A 24,689-nucleotide genomic window follows, 5' to 3' on the forward strand; every position below is an offset into this window, starting at 1 on the left:
TACTGCATCAGAAAATGTTCATAAATACCGAAACATTTTGGCATTTTCTCTGGGATTATTACACAATCATGAAGCACAAAATCACATTTAGACTTCATCCATTTAATCGCTCCTGTGTTTATTTATTCAACTTCATTAAATGTGAACAAAGTACAACTTTAATAAAAACAGGATGTTCATAGTTCATATAATAGATTGTTTGTGTTTACTATATGCTAGCATCAGATGACTTTAAGTTAAATCCAGTCAGCTGCATGAATGGATTTCTTTTTAAATCCCTTGTACTATAATGAAGATGCGTATGGTTAGGGCTGCTCGATTATGGCAAAAATGATAATCACGATTATTTTCACTGAAATTGAGATCTCGATTATTTGACATTTATTTAACAATAACAATGTGTTGAATAATGACTTTAAAGATTGTCAAAAAAAAAAAAATAAAATAGTGCAAATGCTGATAACAGTGCAAATGTTTGCAATGTAAGAAATAAATGAAAAATGTAAACATCTATGTTTAGTGAACTTTGCAGTGTTGCTCTGTGGTGCAGCTACGACACTGTAGCAAAGTTTACACACTGTGTCTACTTGATCCACGTCTGACTCATGAACCCATAATGTTTCCACACCACTGAAGTTTTTTTTACCTCTTTTCAACCAACAGCAGTCACTCTCCTCTCCAAATAACTTCTGCTTAGCTTTCCGAGCTTCCCTCGGGTCCTCTTAATCAGCTGTCCCCAACCCCCGGGCCTCGTGAGTCGTTTGGTACCGGGCCGCGAGAGTTGAGGCTCAGGTGTGAAATGTATAGTTTTCAGGGTTTTTATTGGTTTTCAGCGTTATTTTGTTATTGTTTTTATCGTTTACTCGGTTTTCCTGGGTCTTTTCACGTGTGTTATGAATAAATCTTCTTTTTTTCGGTACCGGTACTAGTTTTATTTTGTTGTATTTATCCGCGACACCTTAAAGGCCGGTCCATGAAAATATTGTCGGGCATAAACCGGTCCGTGGCGCAAAAAAGGTTGGGGACCGCTGCTCTTAACTGTTGTGACGCGTGTTCGAAACGCAGAGAGGTGCGCTCGATTTGCCACACGGAGCAGCGCGAGAGTAAAGCACGAGGGAGGGGCTAATAATCGGCTCAGTCATTTTTAATGATTGTTGAAAGCCCAGATCGTAATCGAGATTAAAATTCGATTAAATGAGCAGCCCTACGTATGGTGTTTGAATTTTACTGCATAGCTACAATAAAACACTGTCATTCCTACTTAAAAGAGCTAATAATTAAAAATAGTTTTTCCTTAAGGATGGTTCATCACCTCCTTTAACTCTTTGATAACTGGAAAGACTAAGTGCTTGATAGAATTTTAGCTGCTTCACCTTTTAGGATCTCCTTTTTCATATTTTTCAGTTTGTAATCTTTTAAATGTTTCTAAAGATGACATCTCAGGCCACTTGTGCACTCTATCTTTGGCAATGTCTTGCTGATATAAGCAATGGCTTTTCTGTAAATTATGTCATATGCATGGGTGTTTTTATTACTGTAAAAACAGTGTATAGTTTTGTTTGCCATGCCTTGTGTAATGGCCTGTCACTCTATCAGGGATGCAGGCTAAACTGTGGGCTGATAAAAGGCCAGATTTCCCCTCCGCTTTAGCCTTGTTGATGAAGCTTCCATATCTCCTCTTCAGCAAGAGTTTAAACTTGTAGATGCATCAACACACTGAATTCCCTGACAGTAGTTTTTAGAAGTCTGCCTTTAGTTTCACTATAGAATCAAGTCTGTTTTGAGTGGATTGCCAATCGAGGGTCCCGGGGTACAACTGTTCTATATTGGTTTTCACACTTTCCCTTGTGTACAGAGTAGGGCTGCCACGATTAGTCGACTAGTCACGTTTACGTCGACTATCAAAATCGTTGACGACTGATTTAATAGTCGACGCGTCGTTTGAAGCTTTGTAAGATCACAAAAGACGCAGGAATGAGTAGTAGGATTTAAGAGTGTAATAACGGACTGAAACAGAAGATGGCAGCACTGCATGTACAAGGATGCTAGCTGCCGTTAAACCCCGAAGAAGAAGAAGCAGCGTCCCAGAATTCATAGCGCAGCCCAGCTCAGTTTCCAGCAATGGCGGCAGCTAGTTAGTTTTAATATTACTCTTATTATTCTTTCTGGGTCACAAAATAAACGTTTAACATATTTTCAGGCGAGAATGTAGCTGTGTAAACCTCAAATATCTGCTCAGTTTATCAAGACACCACATATTTTCAAAAGCGCTCCGACGTTTTCGGAGACGTCTGTTACCCACTAGCTCGATAGCTAGCCGGGGGCTAGGCTCACTAGACTCCCGGCAAATTGTTTTCAAACCCACCGCCGTCTTTTACTACTCAGGTTAAATATATATAAGTCACTTAGATAACTTAACAATGTTATTGTTTGGCTTTTTTTTTTTAGTATTTTATTTGTTCCTGAGTAAATCGGTTTGGCTGAGATTAAAGTTCTAGTTTTTACACAGCTGAATAAACGTCAAGCAGACAGCTGATTATCAGAAGTGTGAGATGCTGGAGAATATACTCCGGTGTCCTGTTATATTTTATATAGCAAGGAGTTTATTAAACTTCACCGAAACAATCTGCAAATGTCATTAAAATTTTATAAACTATCATCTTGGTTTATTTTTAGTTAGCACATACCTTAAACACTTAAAGCTGTAAGCTAATGATAGTTATATAAGAGCAGATACTGCTGGTGCAGTAAGCTGTACGGATGCATGATCTGATTAGTCGACTAATCGCAAAAATAATCTGTGACTAGTCGACTATCTAAATAATCGTTTGTGGCAGCCCTAGTACAGAGATTTCTTACAATAATAATATTTACCTTAGCTTTAAATCCCCAATTTCTTTGCAATTTTATGTTGAGAAATGCAGTCCAAAGCATTGCATTCTACGTATGTGTTTTTATATTTGAAACAGAATCAGAAACTTGTACCTCCTCCTCCGTACACCTGCTACAACCTGCTTCTCTGCTGCCCTTCCTCTCTCCTTCATTCTCTTTTTTTTCTTGCCTGGTCCCATATTCCTACTTTTCTTACTGTTAATTCAGCTTGTCTCCCTTACCACTCTTCCTGTCCACAAAGGTTTTGTCCTCAAATCAAATGCTCAATATCCCCCTGTCAAATATTCACGATCTCCTAATCACCAATAGTGAGATCAATACGCTTCCCAATCAATGCTTCCCATCAATAATAGCTGATCAATGCCGCCTCTAAACTACCAGACAGCCTCTTGTGGAGATGTTCTAAATGAGAAAGGATTCGGTAAAAACATTAGATAGAAAATAAATAGACATTTCGTTCTGCAGGACACTTCAGCTTTATGAAAAACAGACGACAATAAAAGTTGATGTTGCTGTGGAAATCATTAGATTAGGCCAACAAATCTTCTCTGTGCAAATTGAAGTTTGCTGCCATGTTTCATCACACATCTGACATGACAGAGGAGATGAAGAGAGGAAGAGACGGAAACACATAGCAACACATAATAACTACAAGATATGAAAAGATAAAAAGCCATCTTTGGCGATTCTTATTTCGCTACCATAGATGCTGACTGACAGGCGAAAGGAAACGTGTATTCCTGGAGCTAATGAGATGGAAAGAATTAAATCTAAATAACCATGTTTTCTCTGCATATTTCACTTGTGCAAATAGTGCAGGTGAAATGGGTAAATGAAAAAGATGCAAATGTTTCCGAAACAGATTTTAACTGGAAAGTAATGAACCATAATCGCTTCAGTGATGCAAAGGTGGATCATATTTGATTGCTCGCCAGTTGTATCTCTCATATACATCCTCTGAACTCCTGCTAATGAAGATAAGTGAAAACAGATCACCACGTGGTTTAATTATTTCATTTCATTCATCTGATGACGGGCGTATTATGGGCTCTAAAGCCCCACAACAACTGCTAAATGAACCTCGAAGTGAGATTTATTTTCTCCGCTGCTGCTGAAATTTCGCGAATGAACTTTGAAGTTCTGTTTTAACTCAACTCAAGATGAACATTAATAGGACAATTACAGATGAAAACATTATCAAACACCCTAAAACAGCTACTAAATGAACCTTACTGGTGAAACTGTTTTCTTAACCATAAACATGCTGTTTCATTAGATCATTAACAAGTGCTGCTAATCGACATTCAAACATTTAAAACCCACATTTACTTTCCCTTTAGCTGTCCTTCACACGAGGGGTTTGTATGTCAAACTAATATATAGTTGTGGGCTGTTATATTCATCAAAGCATTTCAACCCATGAGTAAAATCACAAGTTAGTGAGGCTTGGAGAGCAGAGAGAATTACAAGTGTTTGACTTTTTTTCAGTAGCTCTGTATAACAGACCAAATATGAATCTGTCATCCCAAAATGGGAATGCGCGTATCCGTGAATTAAGATCTAAGTTATGAGCTTTTTGTGCTCTTTCAGTGGCCGATCTGTGAGTTGATTAATATGCATCCTGCCATAGATCGGTAATTCAAAGTTAGGCTACAGGCAAATGTGCTCCTCTGCTTAGTTTCCTCTCCCAAGTGTGATGTAAGTTCAATGTGGCCGCCAAAGTCCACAGGAGATTATTACTCTTAAGTTAAATGGGCCTGAAACTGTCTATACTCTGTACTCTGCAGTGTGTGTGTGAGCATGTAAGTGAGCAAGTGTCAGTTCCCATGGCTTAGCTCCAAACCTTTGAGTTCAGGTTGGCCTGTGATCATCTAATCCACTCTCGCTTCTCAATCCAAGCTAAACGTTACACCTTACCTCTTTCACCTTAGACTCACTCAAGAATTTCACAACCATTTGAAGATCAGTAGCAGAAAGTAAACAACTCCTAGACTATCATCCCTTAGCTGTGACCTTACGGGAACTTACGGGCATTTTTATATGAATGTTTTTAAGCTGGTTAAGATGTGCTGAAAAGGGGGAAAGCTCTTTCCTGGCATCTCACACGTGCACCTGAGTGCTCCCCAGTATAGCCACAGTCTGTCCCACTGGAGCAACATGCACAGTTGCAATCCAATATTTCCAGTTTCCAGACTTTGAAAATAGAGAAGCCGTACATGCTCCGTTTACATTTGGAGCTTCGTTTTCTACCAAAGCTATAATGTCACATAAATCACAATGGATTATAAATTTTAAAATGTTTTTAACTAAACATCTTTGACCTACAAGGTGAATCCTTTTTTTATTCTCTTTCTTCAGTCAAACTTATGGCCGACTCAGCTGTGCCAGCATCTTTCATTTCTTCCGTCTCCTTTTTTGTGACATCTTATAACACCTCCTCCTCCCTGTTTTTTATCTTTCTTTCTCTAGTTTATCCTCCCATCGCTGCCACCTCTTTTTATGCTCAGTCCACGACTTCCTTCTCCCCCTCTCATAATTTCCCCCTTTTCTCTATCATTCTTTATTTCCATTTATCCTACTCTTCAGCTGCAGCGCTTCCCATCATCATTCTATCCCCTTCGCTTTCTCCAAAAGTTTTCAGTCTCCAACTTATTCCAATTAGTCGCCTCCCTAAATTCCCTCCTTCCTTCTTTTACAGTGTTTCCCTCTCTACTCTCCCTTCTATCCTTCCATCCCTCCCTCCATTAGACAAGGTGACTCCTGCAGTAAAAGGCTGCAGCCCTCCATTATACCACAGAGTAAAAAAACCTTCATGACATTCTGTCCCTGGTGGACACAGCATTGATTTTCTCATGTCTCTCTCTCCCCCTCTCACTATGTAGCCATCTCTCCCTCGCTCTCACCCTATCCTCTGCCTCTTTCAATCTCAGTCCATGTCTTCCCATCTTTTTGTCTCACTCTGTTTCTCAGAGGGTAGGGTCTCTATCTTTCTCTCCTGGTTCTTCTCTTTCAAGCGGCCCAGTGGCAACCGCAGCATTGTCATTTATTGAACTGTTTCCTTTACATACAGGCACAACACACACATACACAAGCACGTATACCATGCACACATAGACACAACAGCCCTTTCGACCCCGCTATCACATGACTGATTTGCTGAAACAGCCAAGAACCTGGCAAATGTGATTACTACAGTCTTACGCTAACCTAAGGAGACAGGCTCTATGCTAGACCTCTTTGTATGGACGTTTGAGTGTATATGTGTGATCGCTCCTATACTTTGTGCTGACAGAGAGTCTTGTCATTCCCTTAAATCCTTCCTGTCAGTCAAACTGGAAATGATAAAGGTAGCTTTTCAAGTTTGGACACATCTGAACACTTTGTCGAAATGTGTGTATTGTGTCCTGCGTTTATGGCAGTATTTGTATGTAGTAATATAAAGGTTTTGTTTAAATGAATTCTTGTCATGTTAACCTGTTCATGATCTTTGGCACTGAACATTTGTGCCTTCACATGTACAATCAGCTACTGTAATGCTTATTAACTATGTTTCTGTTTTGTTGGGAGGCATTTTGCTGTAGTTTAGATTACAAAGACACATAGACCATCAGATAAAACACAGCTGTTTCATATGCCCTGACATTACACCTCAGTGCCCACACAGACATGCATCTTTATCTTTTGCAGCCATCAAGTCCTCATAATTGTACCTTGTTTTCCATCTGCCTGCTTTCTCACTATCCTACCTGTTTTTTTATTGTGATAATAATTAATTTTACCCGCTGGGTCCACCTCTGCTCACTATCGACACATTCATAGTACCACCAGGTGCTTTGGAAGAATGTATTCAGAGAGTACAATATGCAATTTTTCAGCAAAATACAAAAGTATACAGTATTTCAGTGTAAGAATAAAAAAAAGAAGTCCTTTCATGGCCTCCTTTGTTTTTTCCCCTGTAAAACATCTCCATGCTTCATGCTTCCCTACCCACAATGCAATGCAAAATAGCCGTTTGTTTGAATTATGACTACACTGCCTTGGAGAGAGGTGAGAACATTGTGTCATTTACGTGCATGTGCACACACACCGGTATCATAGCGTGTCTCCGCCAGTGCAGATGTTTACTTTCAACTTGTTTACCACATCCAACAATGGACAGCTGGAGCCAGGCATGAAAATATACAACAAAAAGACTAATAATGGTCTTCCTTTGGAAAGCGTCCTTAAATCAAAGTGCCGCAAGAGAAAGTAGGATGGAGACGCGACAGCCAGCTTTCTGACGGGGTTTACTCAGATTCCCATGATTCTTGGCTTGAACCCAGCCCCCACTACATGTCCTTAAATGGCAGGATGTGGCTAATTCATTAAAGGTCATGATCAGCAGAGACAGTAGGTTGATGGAGGGATGAGGATTTACATGGCTAGACTGCATTCACCTAAAAGTCCTATTTATTATTTTTTTCATTTTAATGATAGGATTTGTAATTTAGTTTTGATGGTAAATTGACCTAAAATCACAAGGAAACACAGTGAAGTACGATTAGTTTTAAAATACATCAAGAAATTAGATTTCCGGCTTTCCGGAATGTTTTTTTTTTTTTCTTTTTTACTGGAACTCTGTCATGTGCAGCTCTTTTCATTGTTCTTTACTTCAAGCTAATTTTATTTTATATTCAGTTAATCTATATTAATATGCAACAACAACAATAAAAATAATTATAATAATTATAATTAGGGATGCAACGATACCAATTTTTTCAAACCGATACGATACCGATACTTGGATCTGAGTACTTGCCGATACTGAGTACAAAAACCGATACTTCTACCACACACACACACACACACACACACACACACACACACACACACACACACACACACACACACAAATGCAATGAATTGGAAGACAGGTCTTATTTTATTCTCTGCCAATAAAAAATAAAATCGTAATAAAAATGACCACAAAAAAAATTTCAAGTGAAAAATAAGCACTTCTGTTAAATTATTGCAGAGTTTCCACATTGTAATTTTACAAAATATCACTGAACTATTGGCACTGTCTCGAGCTTTCAGAATAATAAATAAACACTTTTGTTTGGAATAAAATAAATACAAATTAGGTTTGAGAATAAAATAAACTTTTAAATTATTGCAGAGTGTCCAATTTCATATCTCGGCTCGAGTATGCTGAGAAAACTGTTCAATCCTATGCTTTCCACGACTGGCATTGGCTGGTCATCCAGAGAAATAAAATGAGTCAGAGCCTCTGTTATTTTAACTGCCCGTGGATTTTCTCTTGACATTTTTCATCGCTTTTCCAAAACCTGAGTTAAAGTTGGCTGTTCCACACTGCTGACATTTTGTTTAGCCTAGCTACAGCAGCCTCCAGTTTCTCTTTTTTATCTGGAGCCGCCAGTCTCACTCGTCTAACCCTGTGCCTGTTTAGCGCGGGATGTCCCCCTAGTGGCCAATCTAAAGAACTACAACAGAAATGACAAGCCACCCTCTGACTAATGAAATAAGTTAGTATCGTTTAATGGTATCGGTTAACTTTTACGAGTATGAGTACACACACATTTTACAGTATCGGCCCCGATACCCAATAACAGTATCGGTATCGGTGCATCCCTAATAATAATAATAAAGAGAGACTTTAATGGAAGCTTGTTGATGTCCTTGATTGCATCTTTTTGTGGAAAAAGGTGGACAATAAAACCACAATTTATTCCTGTACCCTTGAACATTACTAAAAGCAGACTTATCATTAGCAAGTCAAATCCTACCCTGTGTTGTTCAAATCTAAATGGACATTAAATGCAAATATCATTCACTTTAAATGATACAAAAGGCTTTTAATTACCTGTTTCAAAAGATGTCCACCAGCGTTGGTACCTATGTGAAAGTCCAACCAACCTAATAACCAACTATTAGTCGTTACAAACACACACTCCTCTAAAATAGCTTTTTTTCTCCATTTTAAATTAGATTTTTGTTCACCTACAGGTGTTTCCAATACACAGCCCAATCTAGATGAAGTCCCTGCGAGTCAGAGGAAGGTAACTAAAAGTAAATGTAATCCTTAGTTTCCTTAGTGAATGATTGTCTGCGATAGTGCTGCGATGCTCTTGCCCCTGTCCGTACCCTTTGATTGGGCAAAATGGATGGATGAAAGCTTTTAAGAAGTGCAATCATTCCTTTTTCAAACACTTAATGAGGGAGGGAAAATAGATGCAGGAACCAGTAGTCAAAATTCCAGCAACACTTGGAAGTATATACGAAAACCTTATTGGTAGATCGGTGCCATGTATATCTACTTACAGATCAACCAGTCAGAACACTCAAAGTGATTGTTTAAAGTGTCTTATAATAGAAAGCAATAACAAATTAATCTATTTTTTCCATTGTCTGCTATTTGTGTCCATCACTGTTCATTGTCTACTTACTTTACCAAAAAAGACAACAAATGTTGTTAATAATAATAATTTAAGGTTTTGATGACGCATTATTTCTTAAAATTCATGGGGTGAAAACACAGTTATGGTCCTCCTTCCTTCCTATCTTCCATCCTTTTATTAATCACTCAGGTAGTAGTGGTTGCTCACTGATGATTTCATGCAGAGACAGCATGTCTGTGTGTGTCCATGTGTGCTTCCCTCTGCTCCAGATGGTAGCAGAGGGAAGCTTTGAATCAGTCTGCCAATAGGCCTTATGATAGACATGATTAAACACACTAACTAATTATATGGAAGGAAATTAAATCTTGGACCCCTGTTCTATCTCCTGTAACAAACATCCATGACTGGAACACATGGGGTTTCAGAAGACAACACAATGGTACAGATAGAGAGCGCGCACATGGATACACAAACTTGCCCTTACCCCGGACTGATACTAATCATGTCGCCATTAATCAAGGTGCTTGGTGTAAAAAGCTGTCAGAGGAATCCAATTACATTATAGATGATGAAATTGTTTTTTGTGGATGAAGATGGAAGCTCAAATGTAGCTGCCAGTGTAGAAACAAGTATCTTTTCTCCGTTTTGTGGAAAAGCAGAGTTGTAAAGTTTCTGGAGGAGAGCAGAGATATGATTGAAAAAGTAATCAAAAAGAGAAATAAATAAAAGTGTCTAAGAGTCTTTGTCAGCTCTATTAAGGGATGAGAATCCCCTACCCATAATGCTTGTGAGCCATTTTATTTATCTATTTATTTACTTATTTTTTGGCTTCTAGTGTAGCCACTGGGTTTTCAATTCAAGACACCAAAGACGACCGTAAGATTGACACTACCTGAAAATGCAAACCAAATTGTGGTTAACTGTCATTTCCAATGTAAAAGTGATTAATATGACATGGGGAGTAGCCTAACATACAGCTCAGGTCAATGCCAGATAAAAAATAATTCCTTGAAGGGCAAGGAACACAGTTTCTCTAAGTAACATGTCCAGTCCAGCAAGCAGAATCATGGATAAATGCTTTGTTGTGCCAAACACATTTGCTTTTCCAAAATGTGGGTATTTTGCCCAAGTGGACGGGGTGATGAAGGCCAGGATGGCAACAGATAGGAGAAGAATTTGGAGGAAGGGGGATGGTGGGAAAAGTTGAGGATTAAGCCAACAGGTTTGGTGAAATTTAGGGCAACCAAAACTAATTATTAGGGAAGTACATGGTTAGGATTGAGGGTTAGAAATACTTCCTTTTGATACTTAGAATATACAATCATTAAACTAATTTTTATATCTGTTTGAGACAGTCTGAAGGCTCAGAAAAGTATGTTTTCTTCTTGCATGGAAAATCTACTGAAGATAATAACAACTTTTCATTTATTCCATAGATTTCTGGACTTTAATTCTGTCATAGAAGAGGTCAAGTGCAAGAATAGAAATCTTTGATTAATTTAGAATTAGAATAACTGAGTAAGCCAAGGGTTGTCCAACTCTAGGCCAACTCAAGGGCCGGTGTCCTGCAGGTTTTATATCTCACCCTGGGTCAACACACCTGAATCAAATGATTAGTTCATTAGCAGGCCTCTGGAGAACTTCAGGACATGTTGAGGTCATTTAGCCATTTAAATCAACTGTGTTGGATCAAGGACACATCTAAAACGTGCTGGACACCGGCCCTCGAGGCCTGGAGTTGGACACCCCTGGAATAAGGCTTTGTTAAATTATTGCTTTTAGGTTTTGCAAAAATTTAACAAAGCACATAATCTATAGTTAAAGTTTCCACCAAGGTTGATTTAAAGTTCCACTAGCCCACATTTATTTGTGTTATTCTAGGCCACAGGTGTCGAACTCCAGGACACCGGCCCTCGAGGCCTAGAGTTTGACACCCCTGTTCTAGACTGTAGAATTAGCACTCTCTTTGGGCTGAAAGCAAACTAACAGCTTAAAATTTAACCAGCAACCAAGAACTGTTACATTTAGAAGTGAAGTGTTTTTACAAAATGTTTCATAGGTATTCTTTTCATTTGCCAGTGTAAATGAAAAGGCTTTGGAAAGATGACGTTTAGCAGCTAACAAGACACCAATATTGGCTGATTCACCTAGGCTCCAAATTATCTTCATTTGTTAATTTAACTGGTAACCTTTGTTAAGTTACAGGAGCCCAGGTTAGAACAGCAGGTGTGGGATGGAAAGTTCCTTCAGACACCACATGAGTTGCCATTCTTCACACATAGATTTTGATGTATGAATAGAATGACAAAGACCCTAATTTGCTGTTGGCTGTCTGTCTCTACACTTTATTCCTCGACATTAAAAGAACAGCGCCGTGAATAAAAAGCCTGTAATAACTAACTTTAGCAGTGCCATGCATCTCCATATGGCTGTTTAGGCTGTGCGCCATTCTTCCTCCCCCCCAAAATACATGCCTTTTAATTACATAAAGCAGAAAACATGGCACAACCATATGCTGTTGATCCCCAGACTCACTATATTTTAGACTCAGTCATTTAACAGATGCTTACACCCGCGGCTCTCATCCAACAAGTGGGCAACAAAGAAAAAAAATAGCTTCAAGACATGACTTATGACAAGAGCACAAACCCAGACTATTCTTTTATGTACGCTTTCATATACCATCATTGTTTAGTGCTCCATATTGTTGATCCTGTCCAATCTTTACAGATTGTGCTCAGTTAATGAAGTGCCACAATGGCTAGGAGCTAGAACTTAACACTAAATCACCTTTAAGATATAATTGCATTGCTTCAAAGAAAATCCAGGCATCTCATCACTCTATGGAAGCCTTGAAGGCTTGAAAACAATTATGCTGTGATCCAAACCTGGCCTGTGGGTATGGATTGGTTTGATATTTTCTCTATTTACTCCAAACCAAAACATGCCAATTGTTAACCACTACTAGTGGTAGTCAATACCAGGTAGAAGCTTGAAGAATACTTTTACTACACTGTGCCGTGAACTCATTTCTGTGACCCTGCTGCACATGTCAGCACCGCCTCAGAGAGTATAATGATCAAACAATGAAAAATTACAGTGAACTTTATATGGTGGCTTTGCTGAAGCCTTGTCTCAATAGAAATATTTCTGAGTTTGCTTTGCATGTTCTTGTATAAAGAGCTGTGATAAGGTAATGACTCTCTAGTGCTGCTATGTGCTCTAAAACATTTAGTTTGTACATTTATCTTGCCTGAAGATGGTGCATCTGGGGTCTTCTCTGGCCAGCTGCCTGTTGTTGATAAGCAGACACACAGAATATTGAGGTGTACCTGTGGTGCACTGTAGTAAATACGATTTCCAGATACTCCGAGGACTTATATGTCTCTAAGATTTTTTACACAGACTTGCACTGTGGACATGTATATACAAAAACAAACAAAAATGCGCTGCCCCTGAAATCCTGATGTGATTTCTGCTGCCCTACAGAAAGAGAGAAAACTATAGCTGCCTTTTTGGGGTGCACCTTCCTGACATGACTGATTTAACAGGTGTTGCAGTGTGCCAAGCAGACACCAAGGCAAACACAGGAGGGAAAGAAATAAATTAAAAAGCTTGATGAAGGAAAACAGGGAGACGAAATTGATTAGAGATGGGTAGATGAAGAGCGAAAGGGAAAAAGTGAAGGGGGAATAAAAGACAAGGTGAGAGAAAAACATGGATTGTGAATTGGGAGAGATGAAAAGTGGAGAAGACTGATCCAAAACAAGAGGAGAGAAACGAATATAAGATGGTCGAAGTCAAAGAAAAAGTGATTAGCAATGGAGGAATCCAGCAGAAGGGAGATTGGGGGAAGAGAAGAAGACAAAAGATTAAGGTGTAGTCATAATGGATTGGATTTATATAGCGCTTTTCAAGGCACCCAAAGCGCTTTACAATGCCACTATTCACTCACTCACACACTGGTGGAGGCAGCTACAGTTGTAGCCACAGCTGCCCTGGGCTGACAGAAGCGAGGCTGCCATATCACGCCATCGGCCCCTCTGGCCAACACCAGTAGGCGGTAGGTGAAGTGTCTCGCCCAAGGACACAACGACCAGGACAGAGAGATCAAACCGGCGACCTTCCGGTTACAGATGCGCTTCCCAACCCCCTGAGCCACGGTCGCCCCACGGTTGTAGTGGCTCAAGAGCAGACAATAAATAGTTTCATAGTGTTTCTGTCAGTTTGTATGTATTTTAATCTACCCTTGTCCACCTGTCTGAGTGTGTTTGTGTGTGTAATAGGTTAAATACCACTTACAAGGGACACGAGGACACTTCTAAATGTCTGCTCTTTGTGCATTTTCATCTGCAGTCCATCCATACTCTCCTGTAGATGAGGAAGATGAGGTAGGAGGGACAGAGGGATGAATGGGTTGGAGGAATGGAAGGAAGTAAGGAAGGGAGGAAGTGGACTTCAGGGCTTCAGGGTTGCTGGGTTCATGAGGGGTGGATGATGTTGGCGGGGAGGGGAGCTGAATACCTAGAGCCCAGCAAATTAAAGTAAAAGCAAAGGATGGATGGCAGTGGGGTACAGGGTGCATCTGGTAGTCCAGCAAGCAAGTCGTCGAGCAAGCCTGGAAATGGAGGAGTTAGTGAGAGAGAGGGAGGAAGGAAGGAGAATGGGAACAAGAGGCAGAGTCGTGACTGTAGGTTGATTTACGGAGGCTTTCCTTTTAATGAAATTGTTTCAGTGACAGAGCCGGTAAAAGGCCCTTAATGGATTGGCTGGCCTAATGTAATGAAATTACTCCCTCTTTCACTATAGAGAGAGGAAAAAAGAATAAAAGAGGACATGGGGGGAGGGAGAGGAGGAGGATGGGAGAGGAGAGATGCAATTAATATTTACAGAACAGACAAGCAGGGTGGGCTTTAGTAGCAATGGCTCGCTCGCTCTCTTCTTTATTGCGCCTATCTCTCTCGCCCCTCTCTCTCCCGGTGGCCAGTGTGCGCTGGGCGTGCGGCAGGGGAAGGAGGTGATAGGCTGATGCCAGGCAGGCCACTTCAGCGCACCGGTCTCTTCTCTCGCGCTCTCCTTTTCCTCTCCTCTCCTCCTTAGGGCTGCCCATATCAGCACTGAGGTGAGAGACTTAACCTTAGCTTTGTGCTATCATCTGGACTTGATATTCCTAGAGTGTGTGTGAGTGAGCGCATGTGCGAGAGAGAGAGTTAACTCCGGTGTCTCCTACCTGCTACCTTAAGCCCACTACTTGGGTATCACCTCACACACACATCCACATGCACACACTCTCATTCAAGCAACCCATCTTTTGTTAGTCCCTCCCCCAACTGAGCGGACCTTGCAGACTTGCGCCTGACTCTCTCCCATCTCTGTCTCATCTGTGTGTGTGTGTGTCTGTGTGTGTGTGTTTGTGTGCGCGGTGCAGGCAACTGGACAGCAACCACATCAGCTGCATCGAAGATGGAGCTTTCCGAGCGCTGCGCGATCTGGAGATTCTGTAAGTAGAGAAAAACCCTGGTCCTCCATCTCTCTCCTCCTTCGCCTCCTCCTTCTCTCATCAGTTTCCTCTTCTCCTCTCTTCCCCTTTTCATGTTTTGTCTGTGAAACAACGATATGTCCTGCACTCTCCTCTTCTCATTATAAGCTTTGCTTTATGTCTTATTCAGTTTCCTCGCCCTTTCCTTTTTTCCCTTCATTTAAAATGAATACACTTCCCTCTCAGTTCTGTATCGTCCCTCTTTCCCCTTCACGTACTTTTCTATGTCTGCTTTGTGTGTTTAGTATAAGAAAAGCTGTAACTTGAAGATGATTTTGTTTAAAGATCAGTTTCTTAAATGCTTCTGCGTCTGAATTATCCTCAGTTATATCCTTGAATGACTGCAGAGGTGGCTGTATAAGTACTTGTACGCATTGCTTGCAAAGATGAAACCTACCTGTTCATCAGCCTGAAATTGTGTAGTCACATTAAACTGATACACACAAAATACAACCCAAACAATGGGATGGGAAACATTGTATCTGCCACCTGCTGTGCTCTGCATTTCTGCGCTCCATGTGTGTTAGCATATGTGGGTGATTCCTCCTGTATACGGGATACATTAATGTTCTTACGTGTTTGCTCCCAGCTGTGTGAGTTATTGAGTCTGTATGTGTGTGTTTGCGTAAGTGTGTGAGGAGAAATTGTGTGCGTCTGATCTGTCTACATTTCCAGAGCTGCTCATTTGTCACTATACTCAGAGGTGTGAGCGGCCACTGTGCAATGAAAGCTATATTAGTAAAAAGGTGTCTACTTTTTCCGCACCTGTATGTGTGTACAGATGCATGTAATTGTGCATGAATGGGTTTCTATGTGTGTCTGTTGCAAGACTTTACCGTTAGTACAGAATCAGGTTATTATTTTTTCCTCTGTTCCCTATATTTTGTGCTAAAATAAAGAATATAAAGGTTATAGTGTAAGATAAGAAAGAAGTTTGTTCTGATGGTGGCATTGCGGATAGCTGATAAGGTTAGTGGTGCTGTTTTTGATTATCTTAATGAGGAATAATCATATAGGAAATCAGGCACAGGCAAAGTGAAAGAAAGATTAGCCTAAAAAACAGGCACAAAGAAGAGAGAAAAGAGGGGTGATTCCACGTTTTCCAACCTGTCTGTCCATCTTTGGCTACATGTGACTTGGAAAATATGCCGGCAAATTATTAGAACTACTAGAAATTGTTTGATTTCCCAGAGATGGTGATAGTTGAGTTAAATGTTGGAAAGGAACAAGACAAGAATGTGATTTTTCTTATGGTTTTTAGGGTTTCCAACACATTCTGACAATAATTAGGTCTTATAGTCATCAGCTTGAAAGTCTGACATAAAGTCTCATTGTCACATAAATGTCTACTATATCACGAATAATATTCACAGAGAGACTATTAAGGGCAAAGCTACCAAGTATACATATTCTGTGATAAGGATGAGAAGCCAAAGAAGCATGGCAAGTTGGCAGAATTGAGATTTTTAAAGAAATTTTCTCCATAATGCTGATTCCACCTTTGTCTGCAGTGTATGTTTCACTTTAAATGGCCCATTTAAGAATTGTGGGGTCAAAAATGTGATTAAATTCAATATGCATAAAGAGGATATACAGCAGACAGCAGGTATGTGATGCAAAAGCTCAGAGATTCCCAGCAGTATCAGACACATCTTGATTAGTATCCTGCTGAAGTAGGTGTGATTGTTCTTGGTGCAGTCTGGTGCTGCTAATGTGCTCACATAAATGATTAAATAGAGCAGAGGATACTGTGGTAAATGGTTCAATGGCAGTGTAGTCAAAATAAAATGTAATCAGCACTACTATAAGTAATAAAATCAATGCACGTGTTGTAGGTTTTCATTAAAGCCATCGTGTCCTTTATCTCCACCTTTTATTTCCTTTTATAAGTTAGATTTTTTTCATTCCCTGGCCTCACTTTTGCTCAGCGCACAATGAAAGTGATAGGGGCCAGATAGAGGGGGATCGGCAGTGCGAGATACAACATATTAGCAATTCATAAGACTCTGACAGCTGAGTGCTCGGCAGGATTTACAATTCACTGTAAATACGCAGCCGTTCCATTCACAGCAGACAGCATGACAGCGCACAGTATATTCACTGAATGTGACGTTTTAATAAAGGCAGGTGTGTGTGCGCGCGTGTGTGTTGAAGTGTTTGTGTTCGTGTGCAAAGGGCATGAATGACAGTAAGCAATTCTGCTGCTGGACTGATCTTCATTTCAAGCATCTTAACGCACACGCACAGACAAACACACAAACAGATGCGTGCGTATTCACACATATCCGCGCACACACAAACACAGACGCAGTCCCATCTGTTCAGTTCTTGGGGTTGAGTCCGTGATCGTAGTACAAAATGGATGATAGAGATAACGGTGACTGGAGGTCATGTGACTGCGCCATCAGGTAGGTGTATGTGTTTTTGATTGTTCACACTTATGTGCGTCTGTGTGAGTATCTTCTTGTGCTTTTGTCTTTTCAAGGATCGGTTTAAGTTTGAAGCCATCGGCACTGAGGTTAGGATGATTAGGTTTAGATGAAAGTTTAGTGCAGTGTTTCTATTACACATTCGTTTATCCGTCAAACAGAGGTTAGGTCGTTTATCAAGCAGAAACATCTCCAGCCTGGAGACTTGACAATTTGAAAATGTCATCTTGATCTCTGGGAAATTGCAAATAATATTTTACGTGTTTTTAGACATGTTATAGGGTGTTAATCAGTCAAGAAATTATAAAGAAAACATTTTTTTTAACTTTAATAAAGTCCTAGTTGGAGCAGCATCTGCCTTTTCTATATTTTTCTTTACCCGCTCAACCACCTGTATTCATATTTGCGCCAACTAGCCTCTACTTCACGAGTTATTTTGATTGCACACTTAGATTATAGGCATTCTTGTATATTTCTGGCATCTGCACGTAACATTACACCTTCATGTTTATGCAATCATTCTTTTGCTATTACACGAGAGGCTTTTTCTCTGTTCTTTGCAATAAATGACTCTCAGCTTGCTTGAGTCGCACTTTCAATTTGTTTGATCCACTAAATTGATGCCTCTGGTTCCGATCCAGAACTCTTCTAGGGCCAAATTTCCCTCGGAAGGGCTGTTTGGTTTCCAAGTGGCGCTTCGGCTTGCTTGACACTATGTTAGCATTAGCCAACTTTTCTCGACAGATGAAACACTCAAGGCTGATGGGTTGTTGGCATCCTCGTCCAGCTTATATGTGATACTTCTAGTGCCAGATTTTTTTTTTTTACTCTTTTCTTTAGGTGGAGAGTTCGTTCTAGCTTTACTTAGTTTTTCCTCTTACAGATTTCATTATCCCCGCTGTTTTTTATGTGTGACATTCGGATAAATCCAACCATTCGGAGACTACTCTTAAATATAGGTATTCCCTTTGAAGCACTTTTTAAATTGTCTTTGGGTGTCTTTGCACTGCAAAAATGGTAAAAATGGTAAATGGGCAGATGTTTTACTATATAGCGCTCTTCTACGCTAATTGAGCAGCTCAAGCGCTTTCTACTACAAGCCTCACACATACTGACACAAGCACTTTTTTTTAAACACCTAAGCGTTTTTATCTCACACACACACACACACACACTGATGGATGCATTGGGGGTGAAAATGGCAGGCTGGAGGAGCTGAGGATCAAACCACCAACCCGTCTGAGCCACAGCCGTCCAAAATGCTTGCATATGAATTATTGGTGTAATAAATATAAAATACAGTTATTCCTTTCCGTAGGAATTTAATATCACAATATTAATGTATGTTTTCCATATAAAAGCATAAGATAAAAGAAAGTACATAGGTTGCAGGCAAATAGATGTGTGTGTGTTTTAGTAATTTGTGTGTGCGCGCATCATGCTAATTGAAAGAAGTGGAGCTCTCTCTCTCTCCCTCTGTGGCACTAATGAATCTCCACTTTAATTAATCTAGTCATTTTTAATTAGCCAATGTTTCTTGGTAGACTGGGCTTTATCTGAGCTTAATATGTTTCACAGGAGCTGCTTTGACTCGTCAAAGCTGAATATTTGGGTGTCTGGCTCATTTTGTAAAAGCTAAATGGATTTTAGTTTGTTAGTTTCATTAATCTTGTTATAATTGTTCTCTGGAAATGAAAAGGAGTGATGGGGCTTTTTTTTTTTTTTTTTAATAAAGTTAGACAACGTGTTAAAAATTCAGACACATTTAAGATAAAATATTTGACCTGTCACAAATTGAAAAATTTGCGTATGCATTGACTAAAAGCTGTAATCATTTCTCTTTGCAAAAAAAAAAGAATGAATTCCTCGTTTTTAATAATAGGAGCGTACTTTTAATCATTGCATTTTTCAAGGTTTTTTCCCCTTTAACACTGTGTTTTTGCCACGTATTGTTCTTAAGCATCACAGTCTGACTCACGTTCACCTCCTGAAGAATCCGACAGGAAATAAAAACAAACAAAGCATACCGTACTAGTCGCAGGGAAGTATAACACACTAGAGTGATCTTAGCAATTCACAACAAAGAGCCAATTTCTGTACTCTAAGAAAAGAAAAGTTTCTATGATGTTAAGGGTTTGAATGCTGCTTCTTTCTCTCTGGCTTTGACAGAAGACTTTTATTTTCTGAAGAAGCTTAGAAAGAAAGACAGATGTGACTAAAGAGTCTTTAAATTCACCATTTCCTCTGATATCCTTTCCCCTTACTCATATGTCCTTAGATAGTCTCTTTCGCTCTTGCCTCCTCTTCTCTCTGCTCTCTCTTTCATGGTTGCCAGGATGAAAGTGGAGGATCGGTGTTGTAAAAGCAAGGCAGTGCTGGGCTATGATTTATTTAGACCCAAAAGGGCTGTGGTTACTATCCCATCCTTTTTGCCTGGAGAGACAAGAGACAAGAGACAAGAGAGATTTGGGGAGGTGGAATGGGGAGAGGGGTGTTAGCAGAATGGAAAAGGGACCAAAGGAAGAATTTGAGGAAAGAAGAAGAAAAGAAGGCATGTAATACTGGTGCTGTAAAAACAGCCAGTTTCCTGGATATAACTTATTTATCTACTGTTGAGGAGAGAGGGAGAAACAAGGCAATACAGAAAAGAAGGTAGAAAGGAAAGTGGAGAAATCCATAGATGCAGAGGAAGACTAAAAAGATATGCAGTGTGCAAAGGAAAGGAGCAATAAAATGCAGGGAGAGGAGGCAGAGATAAGAACAATAGACAGATACATACTGTAAAACTGATGCAGCACACAAACAAACACGAAGCAGAAAAAGGGAGGCAGGTGAAACCTTGTCCATTTGATGCAGATAAACAAGACCAGAAGAAAGAGGTGTAGGACAGAGCGGTATAAAAGACATCAGAGTGAAAGGGAGATGAAATGGCAGACGGAGAAGGAGGAGGAAACACTGATGTGACATTAGCGAGCAGAAGAAACTCTGATAGAAAATAGATTGAAAGGATCAGAGGGAGGAGAGCAGGGAGGCATTAATTATTGATGGAACAAATGTCTGACTGACTGACTCAATTTGGCCCTTTGTTGTTTCCAGACCACCAAGGCTGTCAGATAGACTCAGAACAGGGTTTCTCAAAGTAAGGACGGAGACCCCACTGATGTTTTGATTTTTTAGTTTTTATCAAGGTTGGTTGGCAATATGGCTTCATTTTAATTAAGGAATATGTGTTGCCTCCATTGCTTAGATAAACATAACACAAAGATGTTATATGCATGCATCGATTATCTGATAATAAGAAAATATCTGTATTGTGAATGTTAATCTGAACTGCTGTCCTAATGCGTTATTGCATTGGTGCTGTTTTGAGATTGACCTGTGCTGTAGGGCATCTGCACATTCTTGTTAATATCCGGAGTGTCATTTTCCACTGCCAAGTAATAAAGACCCACTCTGATACTGCCATCTTGGAAAATGAGTCGTTTTAGGTAAGCTTCCTCTGCTAGAAAATTAGAAGAGTCAAACAAATATCTGAAATTAACTTTTTAGCTTGTCTGCAATGGCTGGTATACTCATAAAACATTGCCTGAGAGGACTCACTATTCATGACCAAAGTAATGACAGCTCAAAGGGCCGCAGCAAGTGGCAACAAAAAACTGCACCTTGAATAAGCGGTTTATTTACGCCGCATAAAATCTGTTGCAAAAAGGAGATGTGGTGTGCAAGTAAAGGTCTATGTGAGTGAGTGTGTGGATGTTAGTGGGAAAATGATAGTGAACTCAAAGTAAGTGCATAATGAGAGTCTCTCTGAAAGTAGAGCTTTTATAGTGACGGGCATCGCTGGCCCAGGCGCTCCAAGCCAGCTGAAGTGGAAGACTCCATCAACCAACATGTTTCTGGAAGAGACGCAGTACAATGAAGCCGCAATACTCTCTGCTCTTTAGTGCCTGTTCTTGTGGAGCATAGAAACAAATGTGCATTTAAAGCCACTTTTACCTTTAAAGTTTCAAAGAGCACAACCAAAGACTTTTTATTAAGGTGTTAAAAAAATTTAAAACATAAACCAGTGAACTGGTAAATTATATGTTCAATTTCCAACCATGTTGGGTAATTAAAAACCACACATTGGTTGTCGAAATACAGAAAACACATCATATATCTCTCTATCAGGCAAGAGATGCCCTTTAGAAAGCTCCAGGGAGACTCGGCTGAAAGGTACGAGTGATCAGCTTTCCAGTTCTGGACAGTGATAAAGCTTTACTGGAGGACTCAAGCACAGTTTGTGTTACAGTGTGCCTTTTTTGCAGAGCAGTGGGAAGTCATTGCTAAGCTTAGACAACCACAACACTGGGTTAAAGTTGCTGGATTAACAACACGTTCTCACTCCCAAAGCGTAACATTTTACGCTAGGTGACAAATCGTCAACATATTACGTTTTCGGCTACCCACCACGTTCCTAAATAACGAACTCGGAAAAATGAGGAAATATGAGAACCGTATGGACTCAATCTACACATGTTCGCTCTTTTTCTTCAAATCGCTTAGAAACACGCTATTTAACATCATTAAAGTCCTGTTTAAGCTCAGGAAAAAGGTTATGGTTAGGGCTAGGGATAAAGTTAGGTTTAGGGCTGGAATACAGGGCTGGAACGTCTATTACCGCGGGAGCGTCATTGCACTGGAATTTCGGCCATAACCCGCCGCGTACCATAAGAACGCCGAAGGTCTCCTTTTGCGTTCCTCAGAAACGCCGCGGGACGTGACAAAACGTCGGCATGTTACGCCTCGGGAGTGAGAACGGGCTGGGATTAGGGCAGGGGTCCCCAATCTCAGTCCTGCAGGTTTTATATCTCACCCTGGGTCAACACACCTGAATCACATGATTAGTTCATTACCAGCCTCTGGAGAACTGAAGACATGTTGAGAAGGTAATTTATCCATGTAAATCAGCTGTGTTGGATTAAGGACACATCTAAAACCTGCAGGGACACCGGCCCTCGTGGACTGGGATTGGGGACCCCTGGATTAGGGCATGGTCCCATTTAAGAGAAGATTCCAGTCCCATGCCAGGTGTAGCAGCAATTACTTCACAGTTCTGGGTGAATACCAAAATGTCTAAACAAGCCTGGGATCGTTTTTCTATCACGCGTGAAAACAGAGGCAGAGTCACCCTTGATTTGTTCTTTTGTTTCTTGAAAATCAAGAAAGCATGCACACCGGGGTGGCCTTATCATAGTCGTCATTAAACACCTATCAGAATCAATTAGAGCTGCGAAATCATTCTAAACAAGTGGTTTTCCTAATGGTGCACATTATGGATGCATGTCACTCTGCTTTCACTAAACATGAAACAAAAAGATTCATCTTAATTACTTGACAGGTCCTTTCATCTCGATGCAAGCTTTGAAGGTTTCAGATTAACATTGGTGATGCTGATAAACACGTTCGTCTTTTGATTGCATCCTTTACAAAAATCCGACTTGCTCTAAAGCGTATCCTGTTCCGACCTGTATCTTATAAGCATCCTAAGCGGGGTGAAGACTCGCTGTTGTTTTATCTCTCAAAAGTCAAACTACAAATGCAAATACAACAACGGAGACTGAACTCTGACTCTTCTGCAGCGCATTACTGTGAAGAGCACCGTGATCATTAAATTCAGCAATCCCACAGTCGGCTTTCCTCCTAATACTTTGATTCCACCGTTTTTGTATATTTTTTTTTGAAAGCCTTTGATGGTCAAAGCTGTATGTGCTCAAACTTGTAAGGCCAATAAACACAGCAGAAGTGGAAATGTAATTATGTGATAAACACAGTCTTTATATTTGGCAGAGGAGCTGCTCGATCCACTTTGTCAGTTTGATTCCCGAGAATACCTCGTCCTCGCAATCACGTCAGCGCAGATGGTAGGCATTCCTCCTGCAGCGGCTAATGACTGTGTGTGCCAGCGCACGAAGTGTGTTTTTACTCAGCGAGAGCTAATTTAATGCTGAGTGCCAGTGCTGAATGCAGCCAGCCTCACACTGCTGCACCTTGTAGTCTTTCCCATTCCTATTCTATTCCTTTGTACCAACCAAGAATTCAAAGTAGCAGACGAAAATGTCTTCTTGTTAGCCACAAAACTTGTTCTCATTTCCTTCCGTGCACTTTTTTAAAAAACTTGTTTTGACTTATTACTGCACGGAGAAGTTTTTCTTCATTAATTACTGTAGAATATTAAGTGTGCTCTTGGGATTAGGGTTGCAAGCCTGTAAGGGTTTTATAACCTTAAGGTTACAGTTTAGTCGAACCTATTAAAAAATTATACAGTAGATTGTAGCGCGATGATTTGTTATTCACTGCTCTGTTGCATTTGTTTGCAGGAGGGTGCAGTTTACGTGGTTTACATTCACAAGGGCAAACCAATTAATTCTAATTCTCAGCAATGTCTCAATCAATAACATATAATCTATTTTAAAGCACTTACCACAAAGCTAACGCCTGATTTTGAATTCCACTGTGTTTTGGCAAGTGCGTCTGCGTGTCTTTGAATGAGTTAATCCAGTTAGTGCATGTGTCTGCCAGGCCACATCAGAATAAATGATGGGTCCCTGTGTGATGATGAATGGTAATTTAGATTTAACATAACTGGACTAACGAGCGCACTAATGACTCCAAAGCTAGCCTGGACAGCTCTCACTCGACAGGCTCGCGCCTTGCATCCCAATGAGATGGGGAAAGGGCACCCGACTATGCGCACATGCAGCGAAACACACAGAGTGGAAAAAAACATGCAGAGGTGTCTTAATAAATCCATGCATACGCAATCATAAATTCATAAACGGTTCTGGCAGCGAAGCACATCCCACACACTGATGTACACATGCACCAAAACCACACACGCACCACATAAGCTGAGTACGTATGTTTCTGAGAACTCGTTGAGTAGTTGCGAGCAGCCACGTCAGGAAGCTGATTAATTAATAATTATTCATCGGCCAGTTTTCAACCAGTTGAATTAGATGCAGTTTTTGTTCACTGATCTTTTGACTCGCTTTTTTTCCCCTCTCTTGACAACGAAGATTAATGAAAATAAATGAAAAGCACTTCATCATTTTCAGATATAAATAGATTTAATCAGTTCATTAAAAAGAGGGTGAATTTTCACTTAATCGTTTATCTTTAGATCGGAAAGTTTTTAAGGTGATGAGACTTTGTTGCGTGTTTCACTACAAAGTCACTGCACTCAATTACGCTAATGAACCTTGGCATTTTAATTGTGCTGCTTTTTGAGGGGAAAAAACACGCTGTTGGGACAAAGAACCCCACTATTAACATTTCCACACGTACAATTGCTTTATCTGTACAGCAGCCGCCTGTTCATCCAAACTATAGTCTCTCTGTTGAATATGATATTCCTATGGGTGGGATGTTACGGATGATCTGATATCGTCG

At 40.2% G+C, this 24,689-nt stretch overlaps 1 protein-coding gene across 3 annotated transcripts in view; it reads left to right on the plus strand.

Annotated features, from left to right (window-relative positions):
* Positions 1–24,689, plus strand: part of slit3 (slit homolog 3 (Drosophila)) — a 278,935-nt gene that overhangs the window by 154,333 nt on the left and 99,913 nt on the right. For 2 of the 3 annotated variants that reach the window (XM_085176419.1, XM_085176409.1), the window contains one exon: positions 14,719–14,790. In XM_085176419.1, the coding sequence (XP_085032545.1) occupies positions 14,719–14,790 (72 nt within the window). Of the gene's footprint in view, positions 1–14,203; positions 14,413–14,718; positions 14,791–24,689 lie in introns of those variants that run through there. The other variant, XM_085176428.1, reaches the window with a different exon arrangement.

This window comes from Neolamprologus multifasciatus, chromosome 2 (assembly GCF_963576455.1).
Source record: "Neolamprologus multifasciatus chromosome 2, fNeoMul1.2, whole genome shotgun sequence".
Classification (NCBI taxonomy): domain Eukaryota; kingdom Metazoa; phylum Chordata; class Actinopteri; order Cichliformes; family Cichlidae; genus Neolamprologus; species Neolamprologus multifasciatus.